This window comes from Lagopus muta, chromosome 29 (genome assembly GCF_023343835.1).
Source record: "Lagopus muta isolate bLagMut1 chromosome 29, bLagMut1 primary, whole genome shotgun sequence".
NCBI lineage: Eukaryota > Metazoa > Chordata > Aves > Galliformes > Phasianidae > Lagopus > Lagopus muta.
Window position 1 is genome coordinate 2,183,556 of NC_064461.1, and position 16,152 is coordinate 2,199,707.

At 64.2% G+C, this 16,152-nt stretch overlaps 2 protein-coding genes across 2 annotated transcripts in view; one reads left to right on the plus strand and one right to left on the minus strand.

Annotated features, from left to right (window-relative positions):
• Positions 1 to 16,152, minus strand: part of SV2A (synaptic vesicle glycoprotein 2A) — a 234,886-nt gene that overhangs the window by 29,829 nt on the left and 188,905 nt on the right.
• LMNA (lamin A/C) lies at positions 7,900 to 15,601 on the plus strand. Its single transcript, XM_048928982.1, is given in 18 exon segments — positions 7,900 to 8,026; positions 8,244 to 8,302; positions 8,305 to 8,415; positions 9,048 to 9,110; positions 9,112 to 9,156; positions 9,158 to 9,175; positions 10,014 to 10,166; positions 10,168 to 10,235; positions 11,295 to 11,394; positions 11,396 to 11,527; positions 12,270 to 12,377; positions 12,471 to 12,507; positions 12,510 to 12,589; positions 14,024 to 14,122; positions 14,621 to 14,683; positions 14,685 to 14,710; positions 14,712 to 14,853; positions 15,451 to 15,601. Coding segments are annotated over 18 exon segments (1,419 nt in total). The 5' UTR covers positions 7,900 to 7,944; the 3' UTR covers positions 15,484 to 15,601.

Genomic DNA, 16,152 nt, shown 5'->3' on the forward strand with positions numbered 1-16,152 from the left:
GGGCAGCATCCCTTCCTTTCCCTCCCTCCCCAAAAAAAACCCCACTGCAGTATTAGGGCTGCCCCCCCCCCCTCCACCCCATAGGCGCCATGGGCCCCACACAGCCCTCCTTGTGGTATTAGGGCTGAATCCTTCCCCAGCCCCCCCCCCCAAAATCACCCCCACCCCATAGGCGCCATGGACCCCATACTGCCCCTCATCCCCAAATCACCCCCACCCCATAGGCCCCACACAAAGCCCTCATTGCCACATTAGGGCCGGGTGCCCCCCATGCTGCCCCCCACCCCATAGGCACCATGGACCCCACACAGCCCCTCATTGCCCCCTTAGGGCTGGGTGCCCCCTGTGCCGTCCCCCATCTGCCCCTCCCCCGCCCCACAGGTGCTCTGGGTCTCACACAAATCCCTCATTGTGGAATTAGGGCCCCCCCTTCCCCTGCCCCATAAGCACTGCGGGCCCCACGCTGCCCCTCACTGTGCTATAAGGGCGGGATGCCCACCCCCACCCCCACAGGTGCAGTTATGGGGCGAAGGCTGCAGTGCAGCGCAGGGGGGACAAAGTCCTCCAACGGCCCCACAGCAACTGGGCGTCCCCAGCCCCCCCAGCACTGCCCTGCTGTGGGGCAGCGGTTTGTCCCCATGGAAATCCCCAGCTGTGGGCCAGGGAAGAGCAGAGGTGGCCCCATCTGTGGGGCTGTGGGTCAGGCTGTGCCCTTAGTGTGCATCTGTGGGGCTGTGGGTCAGGCTGTGCCCTTAGTGTGCATCTGTGGGGCTGTGGGTCAGGCTGTGTCCATAGTGTAGATCTATGGGGCTGTAGATCTGTGGGTCAGGCTGTGCCCATGGCGTGCATCTATGGGGCTGTGGTCAGGCTGTGGGTCAGGCTCTGCCTGCTGTCTGTCTGTCAGTGCTGCAATGTTTGCACACTGTGGCTCCGCCAACCTTCAGTCCGACCCTCTGCCCGTGGGGCCATGACCCCAACCTGCCCCATCTGCCCCACACGTGGGGCTGGCAAAAGGGGCAGCAGCGGTGCTGGGGGCAGCACTTTGTGCCGGGGGCGGCGCTGTGGGTCGGCGCTGTGGGTTTTCCGGCACTGTGCTGCGCGGCGCCATCCTCCCGTCTCAGCCCCCACTGCGTCTCTGCTCCCTCCCCAGCTCTCCCCCTTCTCCATTCCTCCTTTTCCCCTCTTCCTTCTGTTCCCCATCCCATCCCCAACTCTCCTCCATCCCCATCTCCATTCCCTCCTCCACTTCTCCTGTACCCCATCCCATCCCATTCCCTACTCTGCTCCATCTCCACCCCCATCCCATCTCTCCCCCATCCCCACTCCTCCTTCACCCCTCCTCCTCTGTACCCCATCCCCACCCCTGCTCTGCTCCCACCCCATCCCACCCCCATGGACCCCCCCATCCCATCCCAACATCCCCCCCCATCCCACCCTGACAACCCCCCAACATCCCATCCCATCCTCATGCCCCCCTACACCCCCTCCCATCCCAACATCCCCCACCCCCCCATCCTGATGTCCCCCCGCTCCTCCCCCTATCCTGACATCCCACCCCATCCCACCCCCTTCCCTTCTCTCTGCTCCTTCTCTCCGTTCCTCCCCCTCAGCTCCTGCTTTGCTCCTTTCCTCTTCCACCTTTACTCCATCCCTCCTCCATCTGTTCTCCGGCCCATTTCCATCCCAGCTCCTCCTCTTCTCCTTCCTCATCCATCCCTGCTCCTTCCTTACTCCACCCCATCTCCTCTCCTGCTCCCACTCTGCTTCATCCCCCTTCCCTTCCCTTCCCTTCCCTTCCCTTCCCTTCCCTTCCCTTCCCTTCCCTTCCCTTCCCTTCCCTTCCCTTCCCTTCCCTTCCCTTCCCTTCCCTTCCCTTCCCTTCCCTTCCCTTCCCTTCCCTTCCCTTCCCTTCCCTTCCCTTCCCTTCCCTTCCCTTCCCTTCCCTTCCCTTCCCTTCCCTTCCCTTCCCTTCCCTTCCCTTCCCTTCCCTTCCCTTCCCTTCCCTTCCCTTCCCTTCCCTTCCCTTCCCTTCCCCTTTTTTTTCCCCTTTTTTCCTTCATTTCCCTTTTTTCCTTCCCTTCCCATCCCTTCTTTCCATCCCCCACAGCTGCCCCCCCCCCCCCCCCCCATTCTCCCTATGACTCAACTCTCATTTCACTCCGTTTATAATTAACTCCATTTCCAGTGCCCGCCCTTCAGCCTCTGCCACAACAGGGACCAACGGCCCCGGCCTTCGCTTCGGCCCCAGAGCTCAGCCCCAAACCCCGCAGTTCTGCCCCACAGCCCAGATCTCTGCCCCAAATCCCACAGCTGCACCCCAAGCTGATGACCCCGCTCTCAGAGCTCTGCCCCAAACCCACCGCCCCAAATCCAAACCTGCAGCTGTGCCCCAAACCGACACCCTGAACCCACCGCCCCAAATCCTGCTGCTCTGCCCCCAATCCTGCAGCTCTGCCCCACATCCCAGACCTACAGCCCCAAATCTCAGCTCTCTGCCCCACATCCCAGACCTACAGCCCCAAATCCTGGCCCTGTGCCCCACATCCCTCCCCCACATCCTGGCTCTCCGCCCCAAATCTTGGCTCTGTGCCCCACATCCCAGCCTCTGCCCCACAGCTCCAGGGGATGTGAGTTGGGTTTTCCATTCCGTTCTGCTGGGCTGAGTCACGGCGGGGCGACGCAGGGGGGTTGGGGGGGGGCGGCGTTGGTGCGGCCGTGGGACCCCCGCTAACGAGCTGCAGCGCTGACGACCCCCAGCCGATGGCTTCCTGTGGGGCGGCGGGGATTCGCGGAGGGGTGGCGATGGCTGAGATTTGGGAACCTCAAAACCCCAAATGGCCCCAAAACCCCCAACCCCGATGTTCCTGTGACCCCGATGTTCCTGTGACCCCCAAGTCCCACGGCCCCATTGTTCTCATTGACCCCAGTATTCCAGGACCCCAACCTCCCATGGCCCCAAAGTGCCGTGGCCCCATTGACCCCCCACATCCCATGGCCCCAATGTCCCCTAGACCCCAACATCCCGTGACCCCAGTGCCCCATGACCCCCACATCCCATGGCCCCAAAGTCTCATTGACCCCTGCAACCCATGACTCCGTTGTTCCCATTGACCCCCTGCATCCCATGACCCCCACATCCCATGGCCCCAGTGCCCCACTGACCTCAATATCTCACAGCCCAATGTCCCCATGGCCCCATTGTCCCCATGACCCTGAAGTCCCATTACCCCAGTGTCCTACAACCCCAAAATCCCAGTGTCCAAATGACCCCAATGCCCCATGACCTCCACATCCCATGACCCCAACATCCCATAGACCCCTATTTCCTATGACCCCAATGCCCTATTGGCCCCAATGCCCCATTACCCCCACATCCCATGACCCCAATGTCCCACTGACCCCCACATCCCATGGCCCCAGTGCCCCACTGACCTCGATATCCCACAGCCCGATGGCCCCATGGCCCCCGAAGTCCCCACAGACCCCCAGCATCCCCTGACCCCAAAGTCCCCCCATCTCCAACATCCCTTGACCCCGGTGCCCCACGACCCCAAGGTCCCACGGTGGATCCTTGGGATGCAGAAGGGATCCTGGGGGGGGGCTGGGATCTGGGTGACGAAGGCCGGATCCCTGGGGCAGGGAGTGAGGCTGGGATGTGGATCCCAGGAGCTGGAGAGTGGATCCATAGTGGATCCCTGAGATGGGGGGTGGGAATAGGGAATGGATCCCTGGGGCGAAGGCTGGATCTGTGAGGATGGATCCCTGGAGCAGGAGGTTGGGATGGGGGGTGGATCTCTGGGGGTGGAGAATGGATCCCTGGGTGAAGGCTGGATCCCGGGGACGGGGGGTGGATCCTGAGAACGGATCCGTGGGGTGAAGGGCGGATTCCTGAGGATTCCATCCTATTCTCATTCCATTAACCCCACCCCCCCCCCTCCCCCCCAGGATCTGGTTTGGGAATATCATTCCCATGGATCCCTTCCTCCATCCCAGGATCCGGCCCCCATCCTCACCCCATCCCAGGGATTCCTTCCCCCCAGGATCCATTCTCCATCCCAGGGATCCACCTCCATCCCTGATCCAAGGATCCCCCCCCCATCCCAGGGATCTGCCCCCGCAGATTCACCCTCCTGGATCCCTTCTCCAACCCCCAGGGATCCACCCCCCCCCGCCCCCCCATCCTCATGGCTCCGTCTCCATCCCAAGGATCCTCCTGTGCTGGGGATCCACGGTGGATCATGGAACGGATCCCTGGGGATGGGAGATGGATCGGGGGGGGGGGGGGGCACAAAGAGTGGATCCCTGGGCTGCGGAATGGATCCCTGGGATCCCCGGGGTGGCGCTGTGCGTTCAGAGCCGCTCCCCCCCCCCTCCCCCTTCCTCCTCCCGGCTCCAATTTTCCGTTTACCGTCGCTGTGGTTTTTGGGGCGGTTTGCCCAAAATTCGCCTTTTTTTTTCCTTCTCCCCCCAGGGCTCAGAATGAAGCGCCGTGGGGCCCCTTTCCCCCTTTTCCCCCCCTTTCCCCCTCTTTTCCCCCCCCTTTTCCCCCCCTTTCTCCCCTTTTTTCCCCCTTTTCCCCCCCTTTCTCCCCCTTTTTCCCCTTTTCTTCCCCATTCTTTTCTGTTTTCTTTCCTTTTTCTCATGTTTTTCCCTTTTTCCCCTTTTCTTCTCCCCTTTCCCTTTTTTTCCCCTTTATCCTTTTTTCCTTTTCCCCCCATTTTCTCCTTTTCCCCTCTTCCTTTTTCTCATGTTTTTCCTCTTCCCCCTTTCTCTTTTTCCTGCTTTTCCCCCTTTCTCTCCCTCCTCCTTTTTCCCTTCTTCTCTTTCTTCCCCTTTTCTCCTCCTTTCCTTTCCCCCCTTTTTATCACTTTTTCCCTTTTCCCCCTTTTCCCCTTTTCATCACTTTTCCCCCTTTTTTCCATCTCACCCCACTGATCCCACAGCTCTGCTCTTCAGGTTCCACCCAGCCGTGCTGGGATCCCGCAGTTCTGTCACCCACAGATGTCATCCATTCTGTCCCCCCCCCATTGATGGCATTCTATGATCTATGGGGTCTTTTCCACCCCACCCCCGCTGCGATCCCCTGGTTTTCTGATCTATGGGGTCCCTTCCACCCCAATGATGGGGTTCTATGATCTATGGGGTCCCTGCCCCCCCACCCCCCGCTGCGATCCCACACCTTTGGATCTATGGGGTCCCTCCCACCCCAGTGATGGGATTCTATGATCCGTGGGGTCTTTTTCACCCCACCCCACTGTGATCCATGGTTTTCTGATCTATGGGGTCGCTCCCCCCCAATGATGGCATTCTGTCATCCATAGGGTCCCTCCCCCCCCACCCCCACTGCAATCCCATAACTTTGGGATCCACAGGATCCCCTCCAATCCCCCCCCGCTGCGATCCTGCAGTTCGGTCATCCATAGGGTCCCCCCCACCCCAGTGATGGGATTCTATGATCTATGGGGTCCCTCCCCCCCAACCCTGCTGCAATCCCACAACTTTGGGATCTATGGGATCCCACCCACCCCAATGATGGCATTCTATGATCTATGGGGTCTTTTCCACCCACCCCTGCTGCGAGGTTTTCTGATCTATGGGGTCTTTTCCCCCCCAATGGTGCCATTCTGTGATCCATGGGGTCCCTTCCACCCCAACGATGCCATTCTGTGATCCATGGGGTCTTTTCCCCCCCAACGATGCCATTCTGTGATCCATGGGGTCTTTTCCCCCCCCAATGGTGCCATTTCTGTGATCCATGGGGTCTTTTACCCCCCAATGGTGCCATTCTATGATCCATGGGGTCTTTTCCCCCCCAACGATGCCATTCTGTGATCCATGGGGTCTTTTCCCCCCCCCAATGGTGCCATTCTGTGATCCATGGGGTCTTTTACCCCCCAATGGTGCCATTCTATGATCCATGGGGTCTTTTCCCCCCCAACGATGCCATTCTGTGATCCATGGGGTCTTTTCCCCCCCTCCCCGCTGCGGTGCCACAACTTTGGGATCCCTGGGGCCCCTCCCGGAGTTGGGAGCCGCAGCTCCCGGCCGCCCGGCGCTGCATTGTTGCGCCGTGAGTCATTGGCAGCAGCGCGGCGTGGGCAGAGCCCTGCGGTGCCGTGGGGCCAAGGGGAACCCGAGGGGCGGCTCTGCCCCACGGCACTGCGGCTCTATGGGGCACCGCGGGGTCTTTGTGGGGTTTGGGGGGGGGGGGTTCCCCGCAGTGCGGGTGCCGTGGGGGGGAGGCGTCGGACCCGTTCTTATTATAGAGGAGACGGAAATAGCGCCGGGGGCTTGGATCAGATTCCCCCGCTCTGCAGAGGGGAACGGCGCTGACCTTGGGGTTGGGGGGCTGAGGGGGGAGGAAGGGATGGCTGTGGGGCTGTGGGGGCCGTGGGCGGGGGGCAGGGGGGAGGATCAGCTGTGGGGCAGGGGGGAAAGTCAGCTGTGGAGCTGCGGTGACTTTGTGTGCCTGCAGACATGGGGTTATGGGGCAGGGGGAAGGAACAACCATAGGACAGGGAAAGGCCCAGCCGTGGGGGGCTGTGGGCCTGGGTGAGCCTACAGACGTGGGGCTGTGGGGAAGGGAAAGGCACAGCCGTGGGGCAGAGCAGTGCTATGGGGCAGAGCAGTGCCATTCTATGGGGCAGAGCAGTGCTATGGGGCAGAGCAGTGCCATTCTATAGGGCAGAGCAGTGCCATATCTACGGGCAGAGCAGTGCTATGGGGCAGAGCAGTGCTATATCTGTGGGGCAGAGCAGTGCTATGGGGCAGAGCAGTGCCATTCTATAGGGCAGAGCAGTGCCACGGCCGTGGGGCGTTGGCCGGGAGGCGGAAGTTGGAGGAGGGAACGGAGCTGCGCCACCTCCTGCCGCCAGGGGGCGCCACAGGCGTCGACGCGGCCGCCTCTTCCGGTCTGGCGGCGCCCACTTCCGGCCGCTCGGCGCGCAGGTCATGGCCGCCCCCAGGCGGCGCCGTGTGGTGCTGCGCGGCGATCCCGGCGATGCCGGCGCCGCTGACCCCGCGGCGTTTGCAGGAACGCCAAGAAGGAGGCGGATCTCCTGGCGGCCCAGGCGCGCCTCAAGGACCTGGAGGCTCTGCTCAACTCCAAGGAGGCCGCGCTGGTCCACGGCGCTGGGTGAGGAAGAGGAACCTGGAGAACGAAGTGCGGGACCTGAGGGCGCAGGTGGCCAAGGTGAGGCGGGGGGTGCGCAAAGGTTGCGCCGCTGTGGGGCGCTGTGGGGCACTGCTGGGTGCTACGGGCCGCTGTTGGGTGCTGTGGGGGCGCAGTTGGGCGCTATGGGGCGCTATGGGATGCTATGGGGCGCTGTTGCACACGACGGGGCTCCATGGGGTGCTATGGGGCACTATTGGGTGCTGTGGGGTGTTGTGGGGCGCTGTGGGACACTGTTGCACATTCCTGGGCGCTGTTGGGTGCTGTGGGGCGCTGTTGGGTGCTATGGGGCACACTTGGGCACTGTTGCACAGTACTGGGTGCTGTGGGGTGCTGTGGGTCATTATTGGGGCACTATGGGTGCTACTGGGCTCTGTGGGGCGCTGTGGGATGGTATGGGGTGCTATAGGGCTCTATTGCACACTGCTGGGTGCTATAGGGCACTGTTGGGTGCTATGGGGTGCTGTTGGGTGCTATGGGTCACTGTTGGGTGCTGTGGGGCACATGCGTGGGGGATCTGTGGGCTGCAGTATTGCTGGATCCCACGGAGTCTCTGTGTGTGACCCCCAAACATGGGGCTGGGAGTGGGGATGTGTGGGGCTGGGAGTGGGGATGTGTGGGGGCTGGGGATGTGGGGATGTGTGGGGCTGGGGATGTGGGGATGTGTGGGGCTGGGGATGTGGGGATGTGTGGGGCTGGGCTGGGCTGCAGCGGTGGCTGTGTTGCAGCTGGACGGCGCGCTGGGCGAGGCCAAGAAGCAGCTGCAGGACGAGATGCTGCGGCGCGTGGATGCCGAGAACCGCCTGCAGACCCTGAAGGAGGAGCTCGAGTTCCAGAAAGAACATCTACAGCGAGGTGCGGCGCGTGGCGCCACCTGCCAGCCCTGCCCCACAGCGGGCGCCTGTGCCCCCCAAGTGCCGCCATGTACCCCCCAAGTGACTCCGCTTGCCTCCCACATGCCTACTAAGTGCTGCCACCTGCCCCCCAAGTGACTCCATTTGCCCCCATGTTCCCCCCAAGTGCTGCCATCTGCCCCCAAGTGACTGCATTTGACCCCCCCCGTGCCCCCCAGGAGCTGCGGAGACCAAGCGGCGGCACGAGACGCGGCTGGTGGAGATCGACAACGGGGAGGCAGCAGGAGTTTCGAGAGCAAATTGGCCGAGGCGCTGCAGGACCTGCGGCGGCAGCACGAGAATCAGATCCGGCACTACCGCGATGAGCTGGAGAAAAACCTACGGCGCAAAGTGAGGGGGGGGGGGGGGAGCTGTGGGGTGGGGAGGGGGGGGCTGTGGGGAGGGGGCAGGGCATGGCTGTGGGGGAGGGGGTCAGCGACTGAGCTGGGGGGCTGGTAGGCGGGGGAAAGGGGCGGCTGTGGGGTGGGGGCTTGTGGGGGCCACAGGGGGCGAGGAGCAGCTGTGGGGCAGGGCTGAGCCCCAGATGTGGGGCTGTGGGGGCAGGATAAAGCCTCAGCTGTGGGGTGGGGGGGCTCAGCTCAACCCGGCCCTAAGCCTGATCCCAGCGCTGACCCTGACCCCCCCCAACCTCAACCCCCGACCCCCTGACCGGATCTGACCCCGCTGTTTTGCCCCCCACCCTGACCTGACCCCTGACCCCTACCCTAACACTGACCCCTGACCCCCACCTGACCTGAACCCCGACCCCTGACCTGATCTGACCCCCTACCTGACCTCAATCCTGACCCTTGACCTGATTTGACCTCGACCTGATCTGACCCCCCTGACCTCCTGACCTGATCTGAACCCCACCGTTTTGCCTCCTCCCTTCCCCCCCCCGATCTGACCCCTGACCCTCGCCTGACCCAAACCCCACTGCCGTGACCTGACCCCTGACCCCCGTCCCGCTCTGACCCCCCCAGCTGGAGAACGCCAAGCAGTCGGCGGAGCGGAACAGCAGCCTGGCGGGCGCCGCGCACGAGGAAGCTGCAGCAGACGCGCGTCCGCATCGACAGCCTGAGCACCGAGCTCAAGCCAGCTGCAGAAGCAGGTGGGAGCGGGGGGTCCTTCGCCCCCAGACCCATGGAAACCCCGGGGGGCTCCTCCCAACCCCCCCCCACCCTGGACCCTGCCCCCCCCCCCGGGTGGTGTCGTCCCAACCCCTGCCCCACTCCAGATGCTCCCTGGGGGGTGCCCCCCCCATCCCCCCCCCCCCCAACCCCCCCCCCCCATCCCCCCCCGCCATCCCCCCCCAATCCCCCCCTACCTCCACCCCCTCCACCACAACCCCCCCCAACCTGGCTGTAACCCCCCCAGCACAACCCTCCACGCCCCCTCCCACATCCCACTCCACCCCCCCATCCCCCCCCCACATCCCACTCCACCCCCCCATCCCCCCCCCAACTCCAACCCTCACTCCAACCCCCCACACCCTCCAACCTCCCATCCCCCCACTCCAACACCCCTTAACCCCCCCCAGCCCCCATTCCAACCCCCCACCACTCCAACCCCCCCCCCCCATGACTCCGCTGCGCCCCCAGCTGGTGGCCGAGGAGGCGCAGCTGCAGGAGTTGGAAGAGGCGCTGGGCCGGGAGCGGGAGGGCGGGGGCCTCCCCCCCCAATCCCCTTGTGACCCCCCAAACCCCCCACCCCCACCAACCCCCAACCCCCCCAATCCTCCTTATTGACCACCAACACCCCTCAACCCCCCCACGCCCCCACTACCACCCTCACCCCCACCCCCCCCCTCCCCCCCCCCAACCCTCCCCCCTCCCCCCCTCCCCCCTCCAATCCCCTCCCACTCCCCCACTCCCTTCCACCCCTCCATGCCCCCCAACTTATTCCCCCCCCCCCCCCCACAACCCCCCGTGACTCCGCTGCGCCCCCAGCTGGCGGCCAAGGAGGCGCGGCTGCGGGAGGTGGAGGAGGCGCTGGGCCGGGAGCGGGAGGGCGGCCGGCGGCTGCTGGCGGAGAAGGAGCGCGAGATGGCGGAGATGCGGGCGCGGATGCAGCAGCAGCTGGACGAGTACCAGGAGCTGCTGGGACATCAAGCTGGCGCTCGACATGGAGATCAACGCCTACCGCAAGCTGCTGGAGGGCGAGGAGGAGAGGTGCGGGGGGGCCGGGGGCTGCGGGTGCCCCCCCCCCTTCTGCCTGCCCTCCTTTGCGCCCCTCTTTGCGCCCTTGTGCCCCCCTCGAATTTCCATCCCCCTTCCCGCTTCCTTGTCCCTCCTCCACCCCCCTCCCCATTGTGCCCTTCTTTCTCTCACCCCCCTTCCACTCCCCCCAATTTCTGCTCCCTCTCCCCCTTCTTTGTCCCCCACCCCCCCCTTGTCCCCCCCTCGAATTTCCATCCCCCTTCCTGCTTCCTTGTTCCCCACCCCCTCCTCATCCTTCCCCCCCACTTTGTGCCCTTCTTTCACCCCCCCCCTTGTACCCCCCCCAAGCTCTGTTCCCCCTCCCCCTTCTTTGTCCCCCACCCCCCCTCACTCCCCCTTTGCCCCCCATGATCTCTGTCCCCCCTCTTTCTGCCCTCCCCTCCTCCTTCTTTTCACCCCTCTTTCCCCCTTGTCCCCCCCACTCCTTCTCTGTGCCCCCCACTTTGTGCCTCCCCCCACCCCCCCTTGTACCCCCCCCCAATTCTGCTCCCCCTCCCCCCCTTTGTTCTCCACTCCCCCCTCTCCCCCCTTCGTGCCCCCCCACTCCCTCTCTTGCCCCCCCCCACTTTGTGCCCCCCACCCCCCCTCGCCCCCGCTTGTACCCCCCCCACTTGTGCCCTTCTCTCCCTCATGTCCCCTTGCACCCCCCAATTTCTGTTCCCCTTCCTCTTCTTTGTGCTCCCCCCCCTTTCTACCCCCTCCTTTTCACCCCCCCCTTTCTATCCCCCCATCCTCTCTGTCCCCTCCCCCAGTCTGTGCCTCCCCTCCTCCTTCCTTGTCCCCCTTGTACCCCCCCATTCTCTCTTTGTGCCCCATAGTGCCCTGTAGTGCCCCATAGTGCCCCATAGTGCCCTGTAAGGTGCCCCGTAGTGCCCAATAGAGCCAGTTGTGCCCCATAGTGCCCCACAGTGCCCAGTGGTGTCCAGTAGTGCCCCGTAGTGCCCCATAGTGCCCCATAGTGCCCCACTCCTCTGGTCGTGCCCCCCCTGAGCCCTGTTCCCGTCCCCCCAGGCTCCGGCTCTCTCCCAGCCCCTCGTCTCAGCGCAGCGCCGGCCGCAGCTCCGGTTTGCACCATTCCACGCCGGGCTCCGCCAAGAAGCGCAAACTGGAGGACGGCGAGAACCCGCGACGGCAGGGAGGGCCGCACCAGCTTCTCCCATCACGCCAGGACCAGCGGCAGGGTGGGAGTGGAGGAGGTGGACCTGGAAGGGAGATTCGTCCGGCTGAGGAACAAATCCAACGAGGTGGGGGGGGGGGGGATGGGGGGGGATGGAGGAGGGGATGAGGAGGGGATGGAGGAGGGGGGTGGAGGAGGGGATGGAGGGGTCCCTGACCCCACGGCTGTGCGGGGGGGTGTGGGGCATGGAGGGTTTGGGGGGGCTGAGGAAGATGGGGGGGGATGGAGGAGGACCTGAAGGGAGATTCGTCCAGCTGAGGAACAAATGTAACGAGGGGGAATTGGGGGGGTTGGGGGGGGATGGGGGTTTAGGGGATGGGGGGGGGTGGGGTTGAGGGGGTGAGGGGGGTGGAGGTGGAGGTGGGTAGGGGGGGATGACCCCAGGGGCTGACCCCAGGGCTGACCCCTGACCCAGGGCTGTGGGGTGAGGATGTTGGGTGAGGGGATGGGGGGAATGGAAGGGGTAAGGGGATGAGGGGCAGTGGAGGGGGGGGTGAAGGGGGAGGGGGGTTATATTTGGGGGGGGGCGAATCCCAAGCCCCACAGTGGGCACACAGCCTCACTGCTTTGAGGTGAGGGCATTGAATGCCTCGTTTTGGGGGGGGTGGAGGGGGTGTCCAGGGGGGTGGTGATATTTGGGGGGTGCAGGCGGGGGGGTGATATTTGGGGGGGGTCTCCCCCACAGATGTGGGGTTGATGGCTTTGAATCCCTCCTTCCAGAGGTGATGATATTTGAGGGGGGGGTCCCAGCCCCCCCCCAGCCCCCCCCAGGCCGCGTGCTGATGACTCTTTTTTCTTCCCCCCCCCAGGACCAGGCTCTGGGGAACTGGCAGGTGAAGCGGCAGAACGGGGACGACCCCCCCCTCACGTACCGCTTCCCCCCCAAGTTCACACTGAAGGCAGGGCAGGCCGTCACGGTGAGCGCTGAGGGGGGGCAACCGCATCCCCCCCCCCCAAAAAACCAAACCAAATCTCCAAAGGCGTCACTTTGTGCCACCTCCCCCCCTCAGATCTGGGCCTCGGGGGCCGGCGCCACTCACAGCCCCCCAGCGACGTGGTGTGGAAGGCGCAGAGCAGCTGGGGCTCCGGGGACAGCCTGCGCACCGCCCTCATCAACTCCAATGGGGAGGTGGGCAATGGGGGGGGGGGGTGAGCACAGCCCCCACTGCAGAGCCACCCCAACCCCAGTCTGAGCCCAGCCACAACCCGACCCCCAACCCCAGAGTGATCCCAACCCAACCCTGACCCCAAAGGGATCCCAGCCCAACCCCTGACCGCAACCCTGACCTCAACCCCGACCCCAACATGACCCTAATCTGACTCTGACCCCCCAGCCCTGACCCTGATGTGATCCCATATCTGACCCTGACCCCAGCTGTGACCCCAGCCACAACCCAACCCTGACCCCCAGCTCCAGTGGGACCCAAGTGTGACCCTAACCTGACTCTGGCCCCGCAACTGTAACCCTGAGCCTCAACTCCAAATCTGACCCCAACCACAACTCCAACCCTGACCCCAATCCTGACCCCAGTGTGACCCTAACCTGATTCTGACTCCCCAGCCCTGACCCTGATGTGATCCCAACCTGACTCTGACCCCCAACCCCAACCATAACCCAAGTCTGGCACTGAACCCAACCCCAATTCCCAAACCCAACTCTGACCCCCAACCACAACCCAACCCTGACCCCCAGCCCCAGTGGGACCCCGGACCCCCCCAACCCTGACCCCAGTGTGATCCGACCCTGACCCCAACCCTGACTCTGACCAACCCTGACCCCAATCCTGACCCCAGTGTGACCCTAACCTGACTCTGACCCCGCAACTGTAACCCCGACCCCAACCCCAACATTGATCCCAACCCCAATACCAGCCCCAATTCCAACCCAGACCCTGACCCCAACTCTGACCCCAACCACACCCGACCCTGGCCTCCAGCCCCAGTGGGACCCTGACCCCAACCCTGACCCCAGTGTGATCCAAACCGACCCTGACCCCAACCTAACCCCAATCCTGACCCCAACCCCAACTCTGACCCAACCCTGACCCCAATCCCGTCCCCCTCTCCCCTGTGACGTGGTTGCTGACCCTAACTCTAACTCTGACCTTCACCCTGATCCCAAACTGACCCCGACCCCAACTATGACCCTGACCCCAACTCTGACCCCAGCTCCAACCCTGACCTCAAGCCAAACTCTGACCCCCGACCCCAGTCCCAACCCTGACCCCAATCTGACCCTGAACCCAACCCCAACCCTCACCCTGACCCCAGTCCCAACCCTGACTCTGACCCTCACCCTGACCCCAACCCTAACCCCAATCCTGACCTCAATCCTCAATTACAATCCCCCCGTGATGCTGTGGCTGACCCTAACCCTGACCCCAATCCTAACCCTGACCCCCAACTCCAACCCTGACCCCAACCCTGACCCCAACCCTGACCCCCAACCCCAACCCTGACCCGAACCTCGACCCCAATCCTGACCCCGACCCCAGCCATGACCCCAATCCCGACCCCAGCCCCCAACCCAGCGCTGACCCCAGCCCCCCGCGGTGCCGTGCAGGAGGTGGCCATGCGGAAGTTGGTGCGCACCGTCATCATCAACGACGACGACGACGACGACGAGGACGATGAAGTCAGCGTCCATCACCGCCACCACCATGTGAGTGCAGGGGGGCGCTGGGGGGGCACTGCTGGGCACTATGGGGCACTATGAGGAACTGTGGGGCACTGCTGGGCACTGTGGGGCACTACGAGGTGCTATGGGGCACTATTGGGTGCTATGGGACTTTATTGGGTGTTATGAGATGCTATGGGGCACTGTTGGGTGCGGTGGGCACTAACGGATGCTATGGGGTGCTATGGGGCACTAATGGGTGCTATGGGGCCGCTGTTGCACGCTACTGGGCGCTATGGGGCACCACGTGCCACACTCCCCAGCCGGGTGGGGACACTTTTGGGCAGCACTGGATGCCCCCCCCTCCTTGGGGGGGGGCACTTTTTTGTGGGGGGGGGGGAGGGGGGTCTGTGTCCCCCCCATTCTTGGGTTGCCACCGTAGCCACTCTGAGCCCCTCTATCCCCAAGGCCCCCCCCCCCCCTCCCCAACGTCCCCCCATATCCCCAACGTCCCCCCCTTTATCCCCAATTTCCGCCCCCCAGCCCGGCTGCAGCGGCTCCGCAGACCCGGCCGAATACAACCTGCGCTCCCGCACGGTGCTGTGCGGGGACCTGCGGGCAGCCGGCCGACAAAAGCGGGCGCCGCCGTCGCCTCCTCGTCCTCGTCCACCTCCACCGTCACCGTCAGCCGCGGTTACCGCAGCTCCGGAGGCGGCATCGGGGAGGGGCTGCTGGGCCGCTCCTACGTGCTGGGCGGCGCCGGGCCCCGGCGTCACGTGAGTGGGGGGGGGGCGTGGGGGGGGGGGAGCGGGGATTGGGGGGGGGGCGTCACGTGACCCGGTGCTCCTGTGTCGCTTTGTCCCCTGCTGTTCCCCTCCTGTTCCTTCATCGCTGCTCCCGGCTTCTGCATCTCTCCCGTCCCCATTCCCGTCCCATCTCCTGTCCTTTCTGTCCCTTGTCCCTTCTCCCATCCCTTCTGTCCCTCCTGTCCCCATTCCTGTCCCTTCTCCCATCCCTTTCCTGCCCTCTTGTCCCCTCCTGCCCCATCTCCTGTCCTTCTGTCCCTCCTGTCCCCTCTGCTTTTCCTTCTGTCCCTTCTCCCATTCCTCCTGTCCCTTCTATCCTTTTTTTGCTCCTCCTGTCCATTCTGTCCCCATTCCTGTCCCTCCTGTCCCATCTCCTGTCCTTCTGTCCCTTCTGTCCCATCTTCTGTCCTCCTGTCCTTTCTGTCCCTCATCCCCCTCTCCCATCCCTGCTGTCCCCTCTCCTGTCCCTGTTACCCGTTCTTTTCTCCCTCCTGTCCCCATTCCTGTCCTCCTGTCCCTCCTGTCCCTTTTATCCCCCCCTCACTCCTGTCTCCCGTCTCCCCGCAGGCTCCGGCTCCGCAGGGCTGCATCCTGATGTAGCGCAGCCCCCCGGCCGCTCCGCGCCCCGCTCCTCATTTCGGGCTCATTTCGTCCCAAAGAAGCGCGAACCAAAGACCGCCTTTTTTTGTTCTCTTTTCTATTCGAGTTTTGTACGGAGCTCCGCCCCCAGCGCCGGGCGCCGCTTCCCCTCTTTTTGTAAAGGGAAACGGAGGCTCTATTTCTATACCCCCCCCCCCCCCCCAAAAAGAGAGAAGTCTGTATACAGAGAATGGAATAAAAGCTTTTCTGCCGCACGGGCGCCTCGCTCTGACGCTGCGTGAACGAACCGCGTTGGGGGGGGGCTCAGAACGGAGCCCCTGTGGTGCTGCTGGGGGCTCTGTGCTCCCCCACCCCCTTGGGGGCGCTTTAGGGTGGCTTCACGTCCCCCCCCACCTTGGGACGCATTCTGGAGGGGGCTCCGGGTCCCCCCCCTCCTGGCCACTTTTTTAGGGGGCTCTGGGCTCCCCCCCCTTCTGTAGAGGCATTAATGGGCTCCTGTTCCCCCCCCCCCCCCCCCCCCCCCCTCCTTCCTTGGGGGCACTTTAGGGTGGCTTCACGTCCCCCCCCCCCCCCCTTGCGCACCTTTTGGGGGGGTTCCGGGTCCCCCCCCCTCCTTCTGGGCCATTTATAGGGGGCTCTGGGCTCCCCCCCCTCTTTTGGAGGCATTTT